Source organism: Leopardus geoffroyi, chromosome A1 (assembly GCF_018350155.1).
Source record: "Leopardus geoffroyi isolate Oge1 chromosome A1, O.geoffroyi_Oge1_pat1.0, whole genome shotgun sequence".
Classification (NCBI taxonomy): Eukaryota; Metazoa; Chordata; class Mammalia; order Carnivora; family Felidae; genus Leopardus; species Leopardus geoffroyi.
In genome coordinates, this window is record NC_059326.1 from 23,218,621 (window position 1) to 23,241,090 (window position 22,470).

Consider the following 22,470-nt stretch of genomic DNA (forward strand, 5'->3'; position numbering starts at 1 on the left):
AATAAATAATATTTAATAAATTCAGAAACTGAGTTCAAAACCAATATCCTAGAAAATATAAAATACTAGGGGATAAATCTGGCAAAAGATGTGCAAAACCTGTATACCGAAAACTATTGAAAATCACTGAGGGAAATTAAATAAAAGGAGAAAAATACGTGGTCATGGACCAGAAGTCTCCATATTGGTTTTTTTTAAGTTAATTTATTTATTTTGAGAGAACACACACCAGTGGGGGAGGGGCAGAGAAAGGGAGAGAGAGAGGATCCCAAGCAGGTTCCGCACTGTCAGCACAGAGCCCGATGCAGGGCTTGAACCATGAGATCATGAGCTGAAATCAAGAGTCAGATGCCTATCGAACTGAGCCATATGGGTGCCCCAGAGGACTCCATATTGTTAATCTGACAAATCTCTTCAAATTAATTTATATGGATTCAATGATATCCCAACCAAAATACCAGGAGCCTTTTTTTTCCCCCAGTAGAAATGGACTGATTTTAAATTTTATTTAGAAATGCAAAGGAATAGAATAATCAAAACAAGTTTTAAAAAGGAGAAATTTGAAGGATTCTTACTACCTGATTTCAAGACCGAGGATAAAGCCACACTAATTTAAAAAATATGGTATTTATAAAAGCATAGACACATAAATCAATGGACAGAATGGAGAGGCCAGAAATAGGCCTTTTTTAACAGACGGTGTTAGAACAACAACAAAGGATTATTTAATTTATACTTGGTGCCACGTATAACAAACAGGTCATTCATAAAAGACTATTCCTAAGTGAAAACACCTAAAAGTATATATTTTCTATAAAAAAATATAAGAGCATATCTTTGTGATCTGGGTAGGCATAGATTTGTTAGATATGACACCAAAGGTATGATCTGTTAAAAAAATTGATAATTTGGACTTAACTTACTCTCTTTGAGAGACACTATTATGGACTGAATTGTATTTCACCCCTCCCCAACTTTATATGTTGAAGTCGAACCCCCAAATATATTTGATTACGGGGACTTTGGGATTTAGATGAGGTCATAAAGGTGAGATCCTCATGATGGGATCAGTGCCTTTATCAGAGACCAGAGAGCTGATCTCTCCCCAACATGTGAGGACATAAGAAGAAGGTGACTGCACACTAGAAAGATGGCTCTCACAAGAATCTGCTGGCACCTTGATCTTGGACTTCACAGGCTCCAGGACTGTTAGAAACAAATGTCTGTTGTTTAAGACACCCAGTGCATGGTAGATATTTGATTTTAGAAGCCTGAGGTAACTAAGACATACAGTATTTTTAAAAATGAAAAGATAAGCTGCAGACTTTGGAGAAAAATTTGCAAATCACATTTCTGACAAAGGATTTGGATCTAGAATATGTAAGGAATCCTCAAGACCAAAAACAATAAAGCTAACAACCCGATAAATAAATGGGCAAAATGATTGAGCTGAGATTTCACCAAAAAGAGATATGAGTGGCAAATAAACACATATAAATATGTGCAACATAATGAGTCATTAAAAATTTAAACTACACTGAGGCACCTGTATAGATCTACTAGAATGAATAAGTTTTTTTTTTTTTTTTTTTTTTTTACCACAAAAACTGGTAATACCAAGTGCTGGCAGTCCAGTTAGAATTCTCATACGTTGTTGGCAGGGGATGTGGGAAACAAAAACAAAAGAAAAAAATTAAATTTCCTTACTGCCTACAGCCCACTGACAAGTCCTTGAAACAGGCAGAGTGGCATTCCTCTAGGAACTCAGATGCCTCAGTGATGATACTTTGCTAAGGGGCCAAAGGGAACCTTAGCTTAACATTATCCCCAGCTCCAGGATCCTGTAAGTCTATGACATATAAAAATTCCTTTGGAAACTTGCTTTATCTCTACCCCCCCAAGATCTATGTTAGCAATCATCCTCCAAGAATATGGCCCGCTGATACACATCTGAAGGGTCTCATTACTCAGCTTTTACTAATCATTAGTAAATGACATTTTCCTAACAATAGCTAGCCCTCTCAAGGTCCTGGGAACCTTGCTTCCAAAATTCCTTAGAGATTTAATACTATCCATATCCCCCTCCCAACTTGAAAGTGTATAATCAGTCACCCCTCACAACCCCAGTGCAGCTCTTTCTGCCCATGCGTCCTGTCCCTGCACTTTAATAAAACCACCTTTTTGTAACAAAGAGGTCTCAAGAATTCTTTCTTGGTCATCAGCTCTAAACCCCAACATTTATTTCCACATCAGTGGGAATGCAAAGTGGTACAGCCACTTTGGAAAGCAATTTACTGTTTTGTATAATGTTAAGCATAGGTTTATCCTACAACTCAGCAATCCCATTCTTAGAAATTTACCCAGAAGAAATGAAAACGTATGTTCAAAGACCTATATGCAAATATTGTAGTGGCTTTATTCATAATTATCAAAAACTGGAAATAATTCAAATGGTCTTCTATTGGCAAATGGATAAATCAGCTGTAGTACATTCATACAATGTAGTAAGTTCGTACAATAGAAAACTACTCAGCAATGTAAAGGAATAAACTTCTGATACATTTAACATGGATAAATTTACATTATATTAAGTGAAAGAAATCAGATATAAAGAGCTGCCATGTATATGATTTCATTTATGTGACACTCTAGAACAGATGGAACTACAGACATAGCAAACAGATCAGTTTTGCCTGGGGCTGAGCTTGTGAAGGGGCTGACTATAAGGGCACAAGGGATGTTTGTGGATGAAGGAACTGTTCTATATTTTGACTGTGGCAGCGGTAACATGACCATGTGTTTGTTAAAACTCATAGAACTATGCACTAAAATGAATGAATTTTACTATATGTATATTACACCTCAATAAATCTGACTTTAAAAAAAGAAACCAAAAAAGAAAGATGCAATATGAACTTGTGGAAAGAAAAAGTTGAGTTGCAATTCAGCGGTGCAGAGGTTCAAGGCAGCACAGAGCTAAACTGCTCTATTTACCAATGTCAAAAGTTGTCATCCTTGTGTGTGGAGCTGTTTTCTGAAGATTGTGGTGTTTCCTGGGAGCTAGTCTTAGGCTGGAGCCTGAGCTGGGGGAAGGGGAGGGGTGGGTATGTTCTAGGTCACGCATTCCTGTTAAGGAGAGTAGGCCACTCCTAACACGTAGTAGGAAGTCAGGGGCTAAAGGAGTGGTAGGTGAGGACAGCCTGTGATATTCAGAAGTCACATTTAGTAGCCAGTTTAAAGTTTTCTCTTTTGGGTTTATAATTTCATTTTACCATCCTGAAGCCTTCAATAAAGTCTGGTTGTATGTCACAGCCTGGTCTTGCCTAAACTTTGAAGAATCTTGTAAAGATGTGAAAAAAGAATAGCATCAGCCCAGAGAAGCACTAAGGTCAAGGAGAATGTCTTTGATCTTGGTGTCCTGGGGACTCAGAGCAGTGACTCACCTGTAATGCCCTATAGATGAATCTTAAACAGAAGCTTCTCTCCTCATTACTGATGTGGAGAACAACGGCAAAAGAAAAAAAATTAAATTTTCTTATAACTTACAGCCCATTGACAAGTACATGGGACAGGCAGGGTAACCTTCCTCTGGGAACTCTGTTGCTTCGATGTTAATACATTGCTAGAGAGAGGCAAAAGGCAACCTTAGCTTGACCTTAGCCTGACCTCCAGGTTCCTATAAGTTTACTTAAATGTGTGATAATCCCTTTGGAAACTTCCTTTATCTCTGCCCCTTACCCTCCCAAGATACATGTTAGCAATTATCCTTCAAACATATGGCCCACTGATACATATCTGAAGGGTCTCATGACTAAGGTTTTACTAGACAGTAGTAAACGACCTTTCCCCAACAGCAGCTAGCCCCTCATGGTCCTAGAAACCCTTCTTCCAAATTCCTCCTCCCAACTTGAAAGTATATAATCAGCCACTTTTCACAACTTCGGTGCAGCTCTTTCTGCTCATAAGTCTTGTCCCCATGTTTTAATAAAAACACCATTTTTCACCAAAGAGTTCTCAAGAATTCTTTCTTGACCATTATTAGCTCCCAAACCGCAACATTTCACGTCAACTATCGGTATAACAAAATAGTTTCAATGTATTTAAGCAAACTAGAAAACAGTTTTCCCTGATACATTTATGCTGTATGTAAAACAGTGGCATGATCCACGTGAAATACAAATAGTTATGACGGGAAAAAGACACCATTCATATGTTTATGAATCACACAAAAGAAGTGTAAATCAACCCACTTAGTTGATACTTAACTCTTTTCTAGAGAATCCACATGTCACAATTCCCTTTTGGAGAGTTCCCTACTCGTTGAACAGGGTATACTAGTAGTTATTGAAGCGTGAGAACCTAACATAGCTTCTTATGGCCACATCTCCTTCCTAGTTTATCCAGATTCCCAGCTGAAGGGTAGGTAGCCAGGCACACAAGGACCCTTTCCCTGCCGGATTCCAGGACTTTACCAGGAGAAGACTGTTTCCCTCCCAGCCTGATCCGTGTTTGATATTCAAAGTTGTAAATAACTCAAGAACCCACCTTACGGTTTTATGTAGTATGGCATTGTATGCATTATAGCAGAATCACAATTTAATTCACATCATAACTCAGATGTACAAAAATAATGACTCTCTCTCTTCCTCCTCCCTTCCTTCCCTCCTTCCAATTTTCTCCCCAAATTCTTTGTCATTAGTTGGGATATGGGTCTGTAGAGAATTCATTAAATATTCAATCTGGTTCAAAAAAGTCCAGTCTAATAATTTAGTCAGGCCCCTTAAATCACATTCAGTCTCTCTTGGCCTTTCAGTCACCTTTCTCCTCCTTATTTTTACTTAAGATGTCCAGATGTATGAAGTTGATATATGTGGCTTGTAACACTTTTGGAAGACAGTTTCCTTGAATCTATGTAGGCTTAACATGTGCTTAGGGATCTGGCAGGCAGGAAATGTGGAGTCCCCACGTAACAACCAAAATTGGCTATTAGCCAACCTCTGCCTGACTATACCATGTTACCAAGTGTGTTCTGCTTCAGGAGACTCTCTAAGAGGCGATATCCTCTCAGAACCTCAAAACGGAAGGGTGACAAGGCTGGGGCAGAACAAAAGAATCTTCTTCTGCCTTCAATACTGCCCTTGCTCATCTATGAGCCTTTCTTTTCCAGGCTGAAGATCACAGAAAAGAAAAACTGACGTTTCACTCACCTCTTGCCTCTCTATTTACAACTATCCTTAAGGGCAGGGCAGGTCAGAGTAGCCTGAACTTGTTCTTATAGTGGCACGATTCAGGAACAGCAAAAGGGGAAGCCCCAGTGTGCACACCTCTGCTTGTCACATTTGTTAATGTCTCATTGGCCGAAGCAAGTCATGTGGCCAACTCAGATTTAAGAGTGGAGCAATAGTTTCTGCTTCTTGATGGGAAGATCTGCCATGTTCCATTGCAAAGTATGGATGCAGGGAGCAGAAGAATTTGTGGCCATTTTTACAAACTATCAGAGAGATCTTGGATCCTTTAGCCAACCACAGTTTTCTCTTAAAATGAGAGTGATGAGTATCTATAATAGCTTAGAGGGTTATGAAAAGACTTAAATGGGACACCATAAGTAGAAGATCTAGTGTAGTATATGCCCCATAGCAGGCATTCTCTGGTAGTTACCCCTAAGCAACTAAGGATACAATGTCTTTCGTCCTCACTGCATTTTTCCAGTGCTTACCACCATAGTAATTGCTCAGTAAGTGAATGCACTTTGTGATAGATTGCATTATTATTCCCAAATATTCACTGACCCCCTTCCCTACAAAAAATGATTGCATATCCCTACCCATTGCCATGTGATTTGTGGCACATCCTTGGAAGGAATATAAGTCTCTGGCTTATTATTAGGTTTAGCCATTCCACTTCCTTTAATGAGAGAGAGATTACAGTATGCCAGCTCTTAGCAGAAGCTTTAAGAGCCATTGCTATTTCCCACAAGGTCAACATTTTTGTCTGCTGTAAGAATGTCATATCCAGATGGGAATTGTTCCTTCAATCTGGGTCCTAGAATGAGAAGAAATATGGAGCAGAGTTGCAGCCAACGTGAAACCCCTGACATGGAACATGAATGAGAAATAAACTACTGTTGTAAGCCTTTGAGATGTTGGGGGCTGTTTGTTACTGCAGCATAGTCTAGCTAAAGCAGACAAATACACATTTCTAGTTCTTAGTTGTGTTGAAATAAAGCATATATCCTTGTAGATGCTTCAGGTAAGGGACAATTATGTTTAAAAGTATCTCATCTAGTTTCAAAGTAATATCCCTCTGAGACAATTAGACAATAAGAGTTACCTCTACTTTAGTAGCTTGCCATGCTGATTTCCTAAAACGTGTCTTCCTCCCATTATAGTAGCAAGCTTTCTTGCAGCCTTGAATTTTCCTCTAATATAATATAGATGGTGTTTTGTGATAAGTATCAATAGTAAGTCGCTAATAGCTGGTGATTTGCATGTTATCTGTTTTCCCAACAGCTTTCATTTTATTAAATTTACCAGGTATTGATTCTTCACAATTACTGTGCCACTGCTAAAAGTACCTTTGGAACCTTATAATACCTTTAGTGCATATTGTTATTGGATGTTGCTGCTCCCAGGCCTCCCTGGTGGACAGAACATGCAAACACACATATTTATATCTGTGATGGTAAATTTCATGTGTCAATTTGGCTGGGCCATGGTGCCCAGATATTTGGTCAAACATTATGGTGGGTATTTCTATGAAGGTGTTTTTGTATGAGATTTACATTAAAACATTGAACTTTTTAGTAAAACAGATTGCTATGACATGGGTGGGCCTCACCCAATCGGTTGAAGACCCACATAGAACAAAAGACTGGCCTCTCCCGAAAGAAAGAATTCTCCAGCCTGATTGGCCTCAGATTTGAAGGAAACAGCATCTCTTCCTGCGTCTCCCGCCTGATGGCCTTTGGACTTGGACTGCAACATCAGCTTTTCCCTGGGTTTCTAGCCTGACAGTTCATCCTGCAGATTTTAGATTTGTCAGGCTTCCTAATTCCATGAGCTAATTCCTTAAAATGAATCTTTCTCTCTCTTAGTGATTAAACTAAGGATCTTGAGTTGGGAAGATTATCATGGATTATAGTAGGCTCTAAATGTACACATATCCTTATAAATGGAAAGATTTGACACAGAAGAGAAGGAGGTAGAGATTTGAGTGAAGTAGCCACAGGCTAAGGAGTACCAGGAGCCACCTGGAAAAGGCAAGGAGCAGATTTTCCCCTAAAGAAGGAGTGTTGACACCTTGAATTCAGCCCAGTGATAATGATTTTGGACTTACGGCTTCCAGAACTGAGAGAGAATAGATTTATGTTGTTTTAAAACCATCAAGTTTGTAGGGGCGCCTGGGTGGCGCAGTCGGTTAGGCGTCCGACTTCAGCCAGGTCACGGTCTCGTGGTCCGTGAGTTCGAGCCCCGCGTCGGGCTCTGGGCTGATGGCTCAGAGCCTGGAGCCTGTTTCCGATTCTGTGTCTCCCTCTCTCTCTGCCCCTCCCCCGTTCATGCTCTGTCTCTCTCTGTCCCAAAAATAAATAAACGTTAAAAAAAAAAAAAAAAACCATCAAGTTTGTGACAATTTGTTACAACAGCTGTTGAAGATGAACACACTTATTTTTACAAACATGGAACCTGGGACTCAGAATATGTGACTTGCTTAAGACCATATAGCTAGGGGTGCCTGGGTGGCTCAGTTGGTAGAGAGCTAGACTCCAGTTCAGGTCATGATCTCACAGTTTGTGAGTTTGAGCCCTACATCAGGCTCTGTGCTCACAGCAAGGAGACTGCTTGGGATTCTGTCTCTCACCATCTGTCTCAAAATAAATAAATCAACTTAAAAAAAAAAAAAAAGACCATACAACTAGCATGTGGCAGAACTAGAGTTTAATCCAAGTCTACTGATGTTAAATCCAGTGCTCGCCCATAGTGGTTGCCTTTTTCCTTGCTGAGTTCTCCAGTGAGACAGAGAGGAGAGTGGCGGAAGGAGCAAGACAGGAATGATTATCATTACTGGGTGCTTATTAGAAACATTAGGGGAAATCTTATAGAATACCACTCTAGGTCCCACTCCAGACAATTGAATTAGACTCTTTGGTGGTGGGGCCTAAGCAAAGGTATTTTTAAAAGTTCTCCAGGTGATTCTTGGATGCAGCCAAAGTTGAGACTGGTTCAGGAGACTCTTCAAGTCAATGTCCTCTCAGAGCCTCAAAATGGAAGTATGACAAGGCTGGGGCAGGACAAAAGAATCTTCTTCTAACTCAACAATGGAGCAGTGGAGCAGTGGTACCACGTTCATTTCATATTTTCATGTGTGGGAGAAATATGACTATTTTTCTACATCTGAAGTTGAATTCTCATCATTAACCTTATTACATCAAGTGCCAGAATCTTAATCCCTGTTAAATCAGGATCTATTCCCCTCCTGCCTTCTTTGATCCGGGAGATATATATGCAGTGACAGATGAACAGGGAACATCTAGCCTTTGGTATTGTTATCTAACTGACATTTATTGTCACATCCCTCTTCCCATATGCTCTGTGTCATTGTTCTTTACAAGTCTATCCTTCCATGTTTCTACCTGTCGTTCTCAATGCTTGTCTACATAGCTCTTGAGGATTCTGCAAGCCTTTGCAGGCTTCCCCAGCTTTGGTAGGGTGGGTACATATCCTAAGAATATGATTCAGCTCCATCTACAGGGGTATACTGGCCTGCCAGAGGATTCCACTCCTGTGCTGCCACTGTGCTCAAGGGATTTTGTGTCTCCTTCCAATACTCCTTGTTTTAGATCCCCAAATCTCTTTGGGGGTGGAATTACCCTTCATCCTGGACACAGTGGCCTTGGAGATTGCAAAACATAGGGGACCTCGTCAAGGAACCACCACTGTTCCTTGCTTCCTTCCCACTTTCCTCTCTCTATCTTCTTTAGGGACAAGATAATTCCATTTCTAAAGCATCAACTTTCCTAGAGCCCTTCTTGGTTCTGGCTTTTGAAACTTGAAGTTCAGTCCCTTGTAATTCCAAGTGCTTGCATTTACATCTCAAAAACCTGTCCTCTGATGATCTGTACCATCATTCTTTCCTTTAGGTGGTAAATACTATTAACTAAGTGGAGTAAAAGGTAAAAGGTTGAAGAAAATGATAAGATGATATGAATCTCAGTTTTTATCTCAAATTCTCATCTGGTAAATACAGAATTGGGTTCAGATTTTGTGCTGGTAAAAGCTGTGACTCTGGGCAAATTACTCACTGCTTCTGAGCCTCTGTTTTTCCTTCTGTAAAATGCAGGATTGTGAGGATTACTAAGAAGATGTATTTCTCTTTGCCCTTTGCCACTGCCCTTCTAGGTTGGTCTAGATAAGTGTTTCTACTATTATTTCTGAGGCTTTAAGAGAACTAAGAGAAATCCTGTGTAAACATACAGCTGTCCCATACTCTGTTACTCATCTTTCTTCACCCCTAAACTTTAGTTCAAGAACCTATAAAGATCTGGTAACTGTTTCTGTGGCAGAGGTTGGATGGGTGAAATAAAATAAGATGAAAATCAGAGAATTCTGAAAATGTCTTATGGCACCATAAAGGATAGAAAAAAAAAATGTAAGGATCTGGCAAAAACTAAGTGTTCAGTAAATAGCTATTATTCACTCAGCCCTCAGTAGAAGTTCAGGGTAAGCAAATATATTGGAAGTTGTTTCTGTAGCACTTTGTAATTCTATTAATTCCATAGTTAACAATAGGAAAGTTTGTTATTTCTTTTGAGAATTTCACATTTCATTTCTCTGTAAAAAAAATTTAGCAAGAGTAATTTGAACTACATTTCAAACTTTCCTTCTTCTTTTTGTGACTTACAATACAAACCAAGCGTCTTTTCTGTGACTCGTTGAATTTTCATATTTGTTTCTAAGTTTCAATTAGCCTCCATTTTATCCATTGAATTTTCAAAGTCATACACGACAGCCACTTTTCTCATCTGTGTTGGTAAGTCTACACTCACTAACTGGCTGTGTATCTAGAGTCTCTTAAATCTAGTTAGTGTTAACATTGATAGGCAGTGCCTATCTAAGTCAGCTCTTTCTTCTATAGCTCCATCTACATTTGACTCACATACTGCAAAGTTATTTGTTGAGTTAAAGATTTTTTTTAAGTTTTTATTTTAATTCTAGTTAGTTAACATACAGTGTTATATTAGTTTCATGTTTACAATATAGTAATTCAACAATTCCATATATCACTCGGTGCTCATCAAGTGCACTCCTTAACCCCCATCACCTAACCAATAGGCTTTGCTCTGGGCAATAAAATGTGCAGGGTAAAAAACTTTAATTATTTTATTTTATTTATTTATTTATTTTTCAACGTTTATTTATTTTTGGGACAGAGAGAGACAGAGCATGAATGGGGGAGGTGCAGAGAGAGAGGGAGACACAGAATCGGAAACAGGCTCCAGGCTCGGAGCCATCAGCCCAGAGCCCGACGCGGGGCTCGAACTCACGGACCGCGAGATCATGACCTGGCTGAAGTCGGACGCTTAACCGACTGCGCCACCCAGGCGCCCCAAAACTTTAATTATTTTAAAGGACTGTGAAAAAATTAAAGTCTTCTCTTCCTTAGGACATCCCCCCGCTTTTCCTGCACACCACCTCGGTCCTTAATCTCCAAGTAGAAGGCAGAAATAGACACAGTGGGAGACTACAGGCCATCGTATGTGAAGAATAATTCCTTTTTCCCTTCTTCCTCATATACTCTTGCTCTACCCTCCACCTTAACATGTTCTACCTTCTACATTCCGCCTACTACTGGTTTCTGAGATCCTTGCAGATAAGAATTACAAAAGTTTTTGCTGTGGAAAAAGTAGTTTCTTAGTAAAGCAATTTCATTTTTTAAGGCTGATTGTCTAAAAACAAAACAAGGTTAGCAGGTAGGAGTCTCATCATTTCACCTCACTGAATTCTTTTAGTGAGGTATGAAGACATACAGAGGTCTGGACACAGTCAAGGAGTGCTGAGGAAGGAGTGCACCTCTGCCCCCTTGCTTAGGCTTCCAAAGGAGCCAGCCGCACAAGATCTGCGTGTTCTCTTTCTCATTCCTTGGCTTATCCCATATTTCTGCCCCTGCTTTGCCTGTTTTTAAGCTAGTATCGAAAAAGACACACCAGGAGACATGTTTAATGGATCACCTGTGATGTGGACTGGAAGGGTGTGAAGCCAGTAAGGCTCCTAGAAGAATTCTAGCCTTACATCTTATTTACGTTCATGGACTTGTTCTGTGTTTACCCATGGGACCTTATTCTGAGTTTACCCTTTAAATAAGCAGCCTTAGACTCAGATGGTTGGTTTGATCTGGTAGCTCAACTTCTGTGTTACTAGCAATTAAATAGAAATGGCTTGAAAAATAAGTACATCCTATTCATAGCTGATGGGATATGTGTTCCTAACAGAAACTGGTAGGTCCCAGCCACAGCTTTTTAGACAGATTATCCAGATTAAAAAAAAAATGTTTATTGATTTATTTTGAGGGAGAGAGAGAGAGAGGGAGAGTGCAAGTAGGGGAGTAACAGAGAGAGGGAGAAAGAGAATCCTAAACAGGCTCTGGGCTGTCAGCACAGAACCCAACTGGGGGCTCTATCTCATGAAACGTAAGATCATGACCTGGGCGGAAATCAAGAGTAGGACATTTAAGAGACTGAGCCTCCCAGGCGCCCCAGATCATTCCTCAGATTTTATTTGATTGGCAATGATGGGCAGTAGAAGCGTGGAAGAAGAGACATTTGAACTACCAGTGTTTTTCCCTTCCCTGTTTCTAACTGCACATGGTGTCTTTTAGTGATGAAAGGAGCCTTGAGGACAGTCCTTCATGAGTGCCAATGAAATGAAAAAGTCCTTGAGAATGTCTTGCCTTTAAAAGCTCAGAGATTTTGGGGGCTGCAAAAAGCCCCTTTCCATTCCATAAGCGGAGAGGCTGCTTGTTTCGGATTCACTTTTTTCTTTATACATCGCTGTTCGGTGCATTGCGCCACTGCACTTCAGAAGCAGGTGCCAGAGTCTGGATGATACTTGTCAGCCACACCCATCCATTCCTGGGTTAACATCTTATACTGAAAACGTTGACACATTTTATAGCTAGATATCCAGTGAACAAGCGCCCAGTCATCCGTCCAATGGTCAATTCTTGATGGGGCACACGTCATCAGGGTTTTCAATTGTCAATGTGTGTATCTCATTAAGAGATACACATAAGAGATACACATAAGACTCTACTCCTCAGATGGGCCTGGTGAAGGAAATTTTCTAAAGCTTCCCAGGTGATGCTGGTGTGCCATCTAGATTGGTAAGTAGTGACTGATTTTTTTTTTTTTTTTGAAGGCAGAACCGCCTCCCCCCCCCCCCCCCCCCCACTGCTCTATGAACGCAGACATTGAGTACTTATTTTTTAAGTGAACCCCATCCTACAGATAAGGTAACTAAGGCCCAGAGAAGTTAAGATCTCACAGATGGTGGCGATGGTCGTCTTTCCAATACCACATCTTACCACTTTACTAGGAAGTGTTCAGGTTGCCTTCTGGCCACAGGTTGGCTATTAAGGCTGCGGTGCTGACTTCTAAGGGTCAAAGTTTGCTCCGTGCCCGCCAAACCCAACTTTGCTTGAGCTGGTAATCCCTGCTAAGAAAGTCCGCATCTGCAGAGTTAACCGAGGTCCCACCCGCGAAGGGTGGGGCGAGGGGTGGAGTGCGCGTCGCAAGCAGCTAGGTCGCCGGCCGCCTGGCGCCTCTGCGCCTGCGCACGGCGCTGAGGGGACGGGGTCGGGCTCAGAAATGGCGGCCTCCATGTTCTACAGCCGGCTATTGGCCACAGCCGCCCTTAGAAGCCGCGGGTCCCGGCCGGCGCTGCGGGCCGCCGCCCAGGTATTGCGGCCCAGCCGGCTCTCGTTTGGAGGGCCGGCAGGAGAAAGGGCGAGGTGGGAGACCTGGTTCCTGTGGGCGAGGTGTGAGGGGATCTGAGGCCCGGCTCGGGGTCACTTCGCAGTAGGTGACATTGCGTGACATGGGGTGCCCAGCCGGGCCCGCGGGCGGCGTGCCCTGGAGTGCTGCCTGCCGTGACAGAGAGCGGGCCCATGTTTGTGCTGCTCTGCTCCCGGGCCCTCTGGCTGCGGCTGCTCACCCAGTTGCCGAGGGGCCGCAGGGAGGCGGGTGGAGGGCGCTTCCAAGTGGAGGTGGAGGTGCCTGGGCAGTTTCTGCTCCTTTTTCTGTGCCCCGCGAGGTGGGCCGAGGCTTCTGCGGCCCTTCTATGGGGAGGGGGAAATGCCCTTCACATGTACTTTCGTGTCCCTTGGGAGCTGTCATAGGTGGAAATGACTTCACAGGACCAGCTTGCTGACTGGCCTTTTTTGGGACGAGGCAAGAAGTTTCCCACCTCTCCCAAGGAGTTGTGTACTGTTGGTGTTAACCGTGGGAATAAGATGATGTTTGTTAGCTTACCAACTGGGGAAGACAGTTATCTTTTGGATCACTTCATTTCTGTAGAGAGTATAGCATAATAAGCACGGGTTTTTGTTTCGTTGGTGTTTTGTTTTGGAGTGCTTACCGTTTCCAGGTACTGTACTAAATAAATAAGCATTTTACGTCTCGTTAGGCTTTTAAGCAACGCTCTAAGGGCGTCATTAATATACTCATCATTGATGAAACTGTGGCTAAGAGAACAAGTAATTGGGGTCAGGTCGGGAAGCAGGTAAGGTCAAAGCTAAGGCCTAATTCCAGACTGGCTGGCTCCAAAGCTTGTGTGCTTGAATCTGCTCTTCACTTTTTTCTTCGCTTTTTTCGGAAAAACTTGGCCTGTGTTTTCCAAAGTTGATACAGACTTGTGAAAGGGCATGATTGGTTTCATAAGTCAATTCAGTGTTTTAGATTATGTTCAGAAATTAAGTCCTTAGACATGACAAAAATAAATTGATTTAGACTTTTATTCTTTTTGGAAGCTGTTCATACTTAAAACTTGGAGATGGTAAATGCTATGAGTATGCTTCTTAATAAGAGAAGTGATTTTTTTTGGCCTTGAACTTCCTTCTTATGAGTCTTAAAAAGTGCTGTCTAGTTTTCAGAAAATGAGGATTTGGTGAACAAATATGTTTTCATCATAATTTTTATCCTTTTGGAAATTGTTTTAAAAGCTTTTGTCTCTCCATATGGAGATGCCTAGCATGTTGTCTTAATATCTCTTTTCTTCCACTCTCACATTAAATAATACAGATTTAGAATTTGGAAGGCCCTTAGTCTAACCCCTTGCTTTTGTAGATGAGAACACAGAGGTGCAGCGTCCTAGAAAACTTGTTCACCGTCACACACTGAGTTTAGCTAATGCTCTTAAACGTTTTGTTTAATTCTCTGACCCCTTCTAGTTTCTGTATCTTCCTTATCAGTATATTTCTGATAAAGTAGTTCAGGTTATAAGCAGATGAACTAATTTAAGATATTTTCCTTGTTGTCGTGAATCACATTCCCCAGTAACTACATTTACCCACTTCTGAATACATATTATTTAAACTAGGTAAATCATTGAATGGGTGGTGGGTTAGGAATTTAGCCAGGAATTGGTGGCCTTTTGGCAGTAGGAATCTTCTGAGTGATGATGTCAGGAAAGACAAAGACTTAAATGTGGGAATCCTTGTGATTATGCAGGGATTTGTATTGCCAGTGAAATTAAAAACTGATATTTCTTTTTTTTTTAATTTTTTTTCAACATTTTATTTATTTTTGGGACAGAGAGAGAGACAGAGCATGAACGGGGGAGGGGCAGAGAGAGAGGGAGACACAGAATCGGAAACAGGCTCCAGGCTCTGAGCCATCAGCCCAGAGCCTGACGCGGGGCTCGAACTCACGGACCGCGAGATCGTGACCTGGCTGAAGTCGGATGCTTAACCGACTGCGCCACCCAGGTGCCCCAAAAACTGATATTTCAAGTCATAACTTCTAGTGGTGCAAGGAAAGGATTATCAATACCTTAGATATTAAAAAACCTTTAAGGTAGTATAAAAGCAATCAACATTACTTTATGAATACTACTGATACTTTGTGAATATAGGTACTTGAAAGAAACTGTAAAAATATACTCAGAGCTTTGTGTCACTCACTGGTTTACCTTGAACTTTTTTGGGAAAAATTTCAAACTGATAGAAATGTGCCAGCAGTAGTACAGTGAGCACGTAATTGCCTTCACCTAAATGTAACATTTTGCCACATTTGCTTCATCTTTATAAAATTGTATTTGTGTGTGTGTGTGTGTGTGTGTGTGTGTGTGTGTATAAAATTCCATTCCGTTTATTTTTGCTCAACCATTTGGGAGTAAGTAGCAGGTAGCATGGCACTTCATCCCTAGATGTTTTAGCATATGCCTTTTAAAAATGAGGACATTCTCCTAAATAACCACAATATAGTTATTATATACTTAGGAAACCTATAGTTATCATACTTAGGAAATTTAGATTCAGATTTCCCCAGTTGTTCCCAAAGTGTTCCTTATAGCTGTTAGGTTTTTTTTTTTTTTTTTTTAAACTGAGATCACGCCTCTGTAGCATTTTTTCTAGTCTGTTCAGTTAATTAGGTGCTCCCTAATGAGTCTGTTAATGCTGTTATATGTGCTATAGTTGTTCATTTATATGTTCATATATACTACATGAATTCTGCAGCTGATGCCAAGTTGGCTTTATTCTTTTAGCATCCCTAGCACAGTGCTGGTATATAGGCATTCAAAAAATGTTTGTATAACTAATTTACCAAGCTGTGCTAAAAACTCCCTTTCCCCCTTATTTTTATTATTATTTTGAGGTATAATTTATATAAAGTGTACAATTTGGGTAGCTAGATTAATTTTTATGTATGTATACATCTGTGTAGCCACCATTCTGATCATGGTATGTCATATTTGCAGCCCTCGAAAACACCCATGTCCTCTCTCCCTATTAATACTCCCTAACAGAAGGTGACCACTAATTCTATCACCAATTTTGACTGGTTTTGAACTATATAAAAAATATAAGTATGTGTTCTTGTGTGTGGTTTCTTTTCCTCAAAGTTGTGTTTTTGAGATTACTGCCCTGTATTGTGAGCAATAGGTTTTTTTTTAAAAAAAAATTGAACTGTAGTATCCTAGTATATGAATATAACATTTTATTATCTTATTGATGGGCATTTGGGTCATTTTCATTTTTTATTTATTATGAATAAGCCTGCTATTAACTTTCTTTTTTTTTTTTTTAAGTTTTTAAAATATTTATTTTGAGAGAGTGTGCATGAGCACCACAGCGCCAGTGTGGATAGGGGAGGGACAGAGAGAGAGAAAAAGAAAATCCCAAGCAGGCTCTTGTGCAAAAGCCCCAGGCACGGCTGTATCTCATGAATCAGGAGATCATGACCTGAGCCGAAATCAAGAGTTGGACGCTTAACCAACTGAGCCACCCAGGTGTCCCTGAATATATATTTGCCTTTTGGTAGACTGAACACTAATTTCTGTTGCCTTTATACCCAGGAATGGGATTTCAGAAAGTAGATGAGTGCTGAACAGTTTGGGATGTTGCTGGGTTTTAATATTGAAGTGACACTAAATCAGGGAGTTGAGCTACCCTGGTGAAATGTTATCCAGGATTTTGGCTTACCAGATGAATCAGAAATAAGTGGTTACTAGATGTGATTGGCTTTTTATTTTTTTTATTTTATTTAAAAAAAAAATTTTTTTTTAACATTTATTTATTTTTGAGACAGAGAGAGACAGAGCATGAACAGGGGAGGGGCAGAGAGAGAGGGAGACACAGAATCGGAAGCAGGCTCCAGGCTCTGAGCCATCAGCCCAGAGCCCGATGCGGGGCTCGAACTTACGGACCGCGAGATCGTGACCTGAGCTGAAGTCGGACGCTTAACCGACTGAGCCACCCAGGCGCCCTGTGATTGGCTTTTTAGACTAGTGGTTCTCAAACTGTAGGGTGCTTAACTATCAGGGGAATGACTTGTTACACGAATGCAGCTTTCCTGAGGCCCATTCCAGAGATTCTGACTTTTTGGATGTGAGTGGGGCCCCAGAATCGGCAGTTTTAGACACATCCCAGGTGCATTTGCATTTTGATACAAATAGTTCATGAATCCCCTTTAAGAAGTAGACTGTTTATATACAATTCCTTTAACTTCAATTCTTATGATATTGTGTGTTTCATATGAACCATATTTCAGTATTCTGCCTTCTGTGAATAGAGAATGGAAATGTATGGGTGATAATTAAATGTGTAATTTCAATTCACTCTTTCAGAGCTTTCATAGCACTTAATTTGTTCTACATATTGCCATATAAGGTTGGTAGGATTGAGGAATTTGAATGATATTTGCAGGCTGTGAAATTAAGAGTTTCATGGAGGAAGTCAACTGGAGAGTGACATCTGGATCAACCCCTGTGGGAGAGTGAAGGCAGGAGGGTTGAGTAGAGGGAGAAGTAGAACTGTCATGTGGTTGCAGTAGGAGCCTTTGCCTTTCCTGTGGGAGATCTGGAACTAAGATTGCCCTTCAGAATTATCCCAAATTGGGGCGAGGTGCTAGGACTTTATATCCTTACCTTAACCTCCATTGACCAGTCATGGATGTAGGCTGCAATGTGAAGGTGTGACTTTGGGCAAGGAAGTGCTAATGAAAGAACTCAGCTGAGAGCTATCAGCAGCCAACACTCCCAGCAGTTGGGGCTCTGAAAGGAGAATCTGAGCAGCACTCTACAGTGACCTCTACAGGTGAAACCAGGGTTTTGAGTCTTGAGTGTATGAAAGAGTAATGGTACTAGATCATTCAACTACTGCATATCTAGTGCCAAGCAATTTGTTAGGTGCTTAAAGAATGGTGGAGACAAGAAAGGGAAGGATGAGGTTGGTTTTAGATCTGCTGAATTTGGCACTGAGGTAGAAATCTGTAGGTCATTGGAGATATGGTGGTAAAGCTCAAATAAAAGATAAGGACTAGACATGATGAGGAAATAGTTAAAACTAAAGGGTAATGTTTGATATTTAGCAGGTAGGTTAGCTCTTAGGTTATAATTTAGGTAGCCTGAATATTATACTTTGATGATTTAATGTAACAGTTTTATTATAGTTATGAAGAGCCAACTATTCTATATAAAAACGTATTTTGAGAAGGTGTTTTTAATAATAACTTCCAAATATCTATCATGTATAATATGTCTCCAATATCTCTAGGTTCTGGGAAGTTCTGGATTGTTTAATAACCATGGACTCCAAATACAGCAGCAGCAAAAAAGGAATCTCTCACTACATGAATACATGAGTATGGAATTGTTGCAAGAAGCTGGTGTCTCCATTCCCAAAGGACATGTGGCAAAGTCACCAGATGAAGCTTATGCAGTTGCCAAAAAATTAGGTACTAACTTAAGAAAAACTTTTGCCACTTTGACATGGGCACTCTGATAAGATGTGAACTTTTGGTTTATAACAACTTACAGTTTTTATTTTATTTTATTTTTTTAAAATAAATTTTATTTACTTAAAAGAGAAGATGGAACTTTATGATTGTTGGCATTCTAAAATTATTATGAGATTATTATGAGCTCCCATAGTGCTAGTAACTTAAGAATCAATTACACTGGCATTAGGAATCTAAAGTCTTGTTTTTAGTTGGAATATAATTATGAGGAAGGAAGTTCTGCTTAATATTCTGAATCTGAAAAGATTGGTGCTTGTGATGATTCTTCAAGGAAATGGTGAAGGAAATCTTAGCTGTTTATATGGTTTGGTGGGAAAAGTATGGAACCAAAGGGAGGGAAAAAGAAGCTGAGCGCTAGACTGTAAGCTCCATGAGAGCAGGGTTTCTTTGTCTTCTTTTGTCCACTGATATATTCCAGACTCTTAGGAGAGTACCTGTCACGTAGGTAATCAATAACTGTTGTTATATTTTAAATGAACTAAATATTGTGCATGTTTATTAATAGATTCTTTTATTGATAAGAGAAACCTTAATAGCTTTTGTTAATGTGAATTCTGTTAATTTATATTAATCTCTTAATTAAAAAATAAATTTTGACTTTAGAAGAAATCCTTCACTTTACATTTTTAATGATTTAATATGGGGCCATAATAGTCATGTACTGGCTGTACACTGCATTTTATTTTTAGTGGTATTTAAGATCCCAGCAATTTTATGGAGATTAGCACAATCTCTCCTGTATGTATACTTGATTAATATAGCTTTAAATGTGCTTTGATGAAGACTTTGTTTTATTAGTTTTTTAAGAAGGCTATGGAGCATTTAAAAATGTTTAAAAATTTTAAAGTTTACTCATTTTGTACTTGTTTCTAGAATGGGTTTTTCTTTTAAAAGTGAGGGCATGGACAAGTTCAGAAATATATCCTATATTAAAGCTATGTTTTTGACAAGTTGACCTGGAAAAATGATTTTTTATAGTTTAATTTTTTGTTAATCAGAAAAAAATACTTTTTATTCAGATTATAAGCAAACTTCTTTTTATTTATTGAAAGCCTTGTGTAAAATGGTATTAATTTTGGTGAAATTTTTGTTAATTAATGGTGACCTGTACTTTGAACTTGTGCATGACAAAAAATGTGCCTCAATTTTACCCTCAAAACAATGTATATTAGAGGCTCTTAAGGGTCAAGTTTAAAGAAAACTTGTGATTGTACTTTGTATTTCTGTAATATTTCTTGGAAAGATTTCTTTCTAATAACTACTCCCTTGAGAATTGATCTTATCTATATGACCTAAACTTTAATTTCTAAAGAAGACCCAGCTGAGTAGGAGGGAAAACTTTGAAATGCAGTTGAGAAAGTATAAGGTTTTCTTATTCTGCTGTTCCCTTCTTAAGGATGACACTTAGACCGGTTTGACTTCGTTCTTTTAATTTTGTTAGTCTGATCTCTTGAGAGATGATTTTTTTGTTTACCAATTCATTCATTTGTAATAATGCTGAACCATAAAATGTTTTTCATGCCAGTGTTGGTAAGGTCTGTTTTATATATAATGAGGTCAGTGAAAGCTATATTTTTCTATTTCCAAATTATTATAACTGGTTTTTCTGTCTTCTCCATATATTTTCTCATTTAGTCAAAGTTCGTTGTTTTGTCAGAAAAAAAAAATCTATGTAGAAACTTTTTCATAAAACAAGTAGGATTTATTTGGATGCCGGTTTCTTGATTTCTTTATTCCTTGAAAAAATCTTTAATGGCGCTGAAATGATTAAAAGAAGAAAAAATAGTTAATATGTGCAGGATATACTATGAGACCTGGCAAGGTCTCTGGGACCAGGACTTCTATGAAATAAGGAGCAGGTAGGCAGCTCTGATTATGAGCCCATTTGAACAGAAGGTGTCTTGTTCGTCTAGAAAGTATGTTTTTGTCAAATAACACTGCAGATGATGATTACGGTGTGGAAGTGGGATTAGTGACTAATGAGGACTTTTAAATTTAGAGGATCAGAAATGCTACTTTTTAAAGATATGTTTGGTAACTACTATGAAGATGTTGAGGGCAGTTTTGTCTTTTGTTGGGAGTCATTAATATCAAAAGGTATTGATTATGGGATCTAATTGCCTTAGAAATACACCTGGTTCTGTCTGTCTAGCTAGCAATTCCTAATGCTGATTTTGGCTACTTTGTTTTTTGCATTACTGAAAAATTCACAGAGTAATAATTCCATTTATTAAAAAGCTCTTAAATCACCAACCAATACAGAGAAATACAAATGCATTACAGGTGGGCTAAACTTGCTTCCCCTCAGTTCTGTGGGTGGCATGGGGACTGGGGCCACTGAGCCTTAAAGCTGGTGACTCCTCCTGAAATAGCCCTGGCCTCTTTCCCCAGTGTTCCCTTCAAGTTCTATAATTTTCTTTGTACATCATGATATGAGAAAAGCTGGAAACACCTGTTCTGGAGGCAAGTTTTGCCTGTTGTGAATAATTGAGGTTGGGGATGGAGGAGTGCTTGGAAGGAAATCTAATTCTAGTTTGTTTGTAGACTGGTTTTCTCATATCCTTTTTTAATGATAGGCCTTTGGTAGACAGCTCATTAATTTCATGGTTCTGTATTGCCAAGAATAATATCTTTTAGGCTTGGGAAGTTTCTCCCTTTTGTTCTAATTTTCAGAGAAACTATAAAAGCTGTGCTTCATAGGGGTGCCTGGGTGGCTCAGTCGGTTGAGTGCCCGACTTCAGCTCAGGTCGTGATCTCACCGTTAGTGGGTTCAAACCCCGTGTCAGGCTCTGAGCTAATAGCTCAGAGCCTGAAGACTGCTTCAGATTCTGTCTCCCTCTCTCTCTGCAGCTCCCCGTTCACACTGTGTCTGTCTCTTGAAAATAAATAAATGTTTAAAAAAAAAAAGCTGTGCTTCATAGAATTTTAAGAGCAGAAACCCTAGTACATAGCTCAAATACAAATACATCTTAGTTCCCCTATTACTGTAAATAGAATTGCATCTGTATTGGCTTTCTATGTTTGAGATTACAATGTAATTATTTTGCCGCTTGAAAATTGTTCAACCTAGTGAAATTTATGTTGTCTGACTAGTCTTTTTGTTGCATATTTTGTTGACCATTTTTAGAGTATACTTTAATTAATTTCATTGATAATAGTACCTATATCTGCTACATATTTTTTTAATTGCTTAAACATAAATTTATTCTTACATTTAATGAGGTTAGAAGTTTGAAATGGGTCTTAGGTCCCATTTGTTTTCTTTTTTTCTTTAATTTTCACCCCTTTCATCCATTTTTTTCTCTCCCCCACCCACTGCCTCTGGCAGCTACCAATCTGTTCTATGTATCTATGAGCTTAGGTTTTTGTTTTGTTTTGTTTTTGTTTTTTTTCTAATTTAATATATAAGAGTGTTCATATGGAATGTCTTTCTTTGACTTATTTCACTTAGCCCTTCAGGTCTATTCATGTTGTTGGAAATGGGAAAATTTCATTCTTTTTTATGGCTGAGTACACACACACGTACATGCATATACCATAATTTCTTTACCCATTTATCCATCAATGGATACTTCGATTGTTTCCATATTTTGGTTATTGTAAATAGTGCTGCAATAAACATGGGGTACATGTATTTTTTCAAGTTAGTGTTTTCTTCAGGTAAATACCCAGAAGTGGAATTGCTGGATCATATAGTAGTTCTTTTTTTTTTTTTTTTGAGATTATTTCATTTTTTAAAATGTTTATTTATTTATTTTTGAGAGAGAGAGAGGAACAAGCAGAGGAATGAGGGGAAGGAGACACAGAATCTGAAACAGGCTCCGGGCTCTGAGCTGTCAGTACAGAGCTGGACGTCGGGCTCGAATTCATGAGCTGAGAGATCACAATCTGAGCCAAAGTCAGGCGTTTAACTGACTGAGCCACCCAGGCGCCCCTGGTAGTTCTATTTTTAATTTTTTTGA

At 39.4% G+C, this 22,470-nt stretch overlaps 1 protein-coding gene across 3 annotated transcripts in view; it reads left to right on the plus strand.

The window, feature by feature from the left end:
- The first annotated feature begins 12,797 nt into the window (after window positions 1–12,797).
- Window positions 12,798–22,470, plus strand: part of SUCLA2 (succinate-CoA ligase ADP-forming subunit beta) — a 52,891-nt gene continuing 43,218 nt past the window's right edge. For 2 of the 3 annotated variants that reach the window (XM_045476263.1, XM_045476242.1), the window contains exons 1-2: window positions 13,084–13,304; window positions 18,265–18,445. In XM_045476263.1, coding sequence (XP_045332219.1) covers window positions 13,089–13,304; window positions 18,265–18,445 — 397 coding nt within the window. In that variant the 5' untranslated portion in view covers window positions 13,084–13,088. Of the gene's footprint in view, window positions 12,950–13,083; window positions 13,305–18,264; window positions 18,446–22,470 lie in introns of those variants that run through there. The other variant, XM_045476253.1, reaches the window with a different exon arrangement.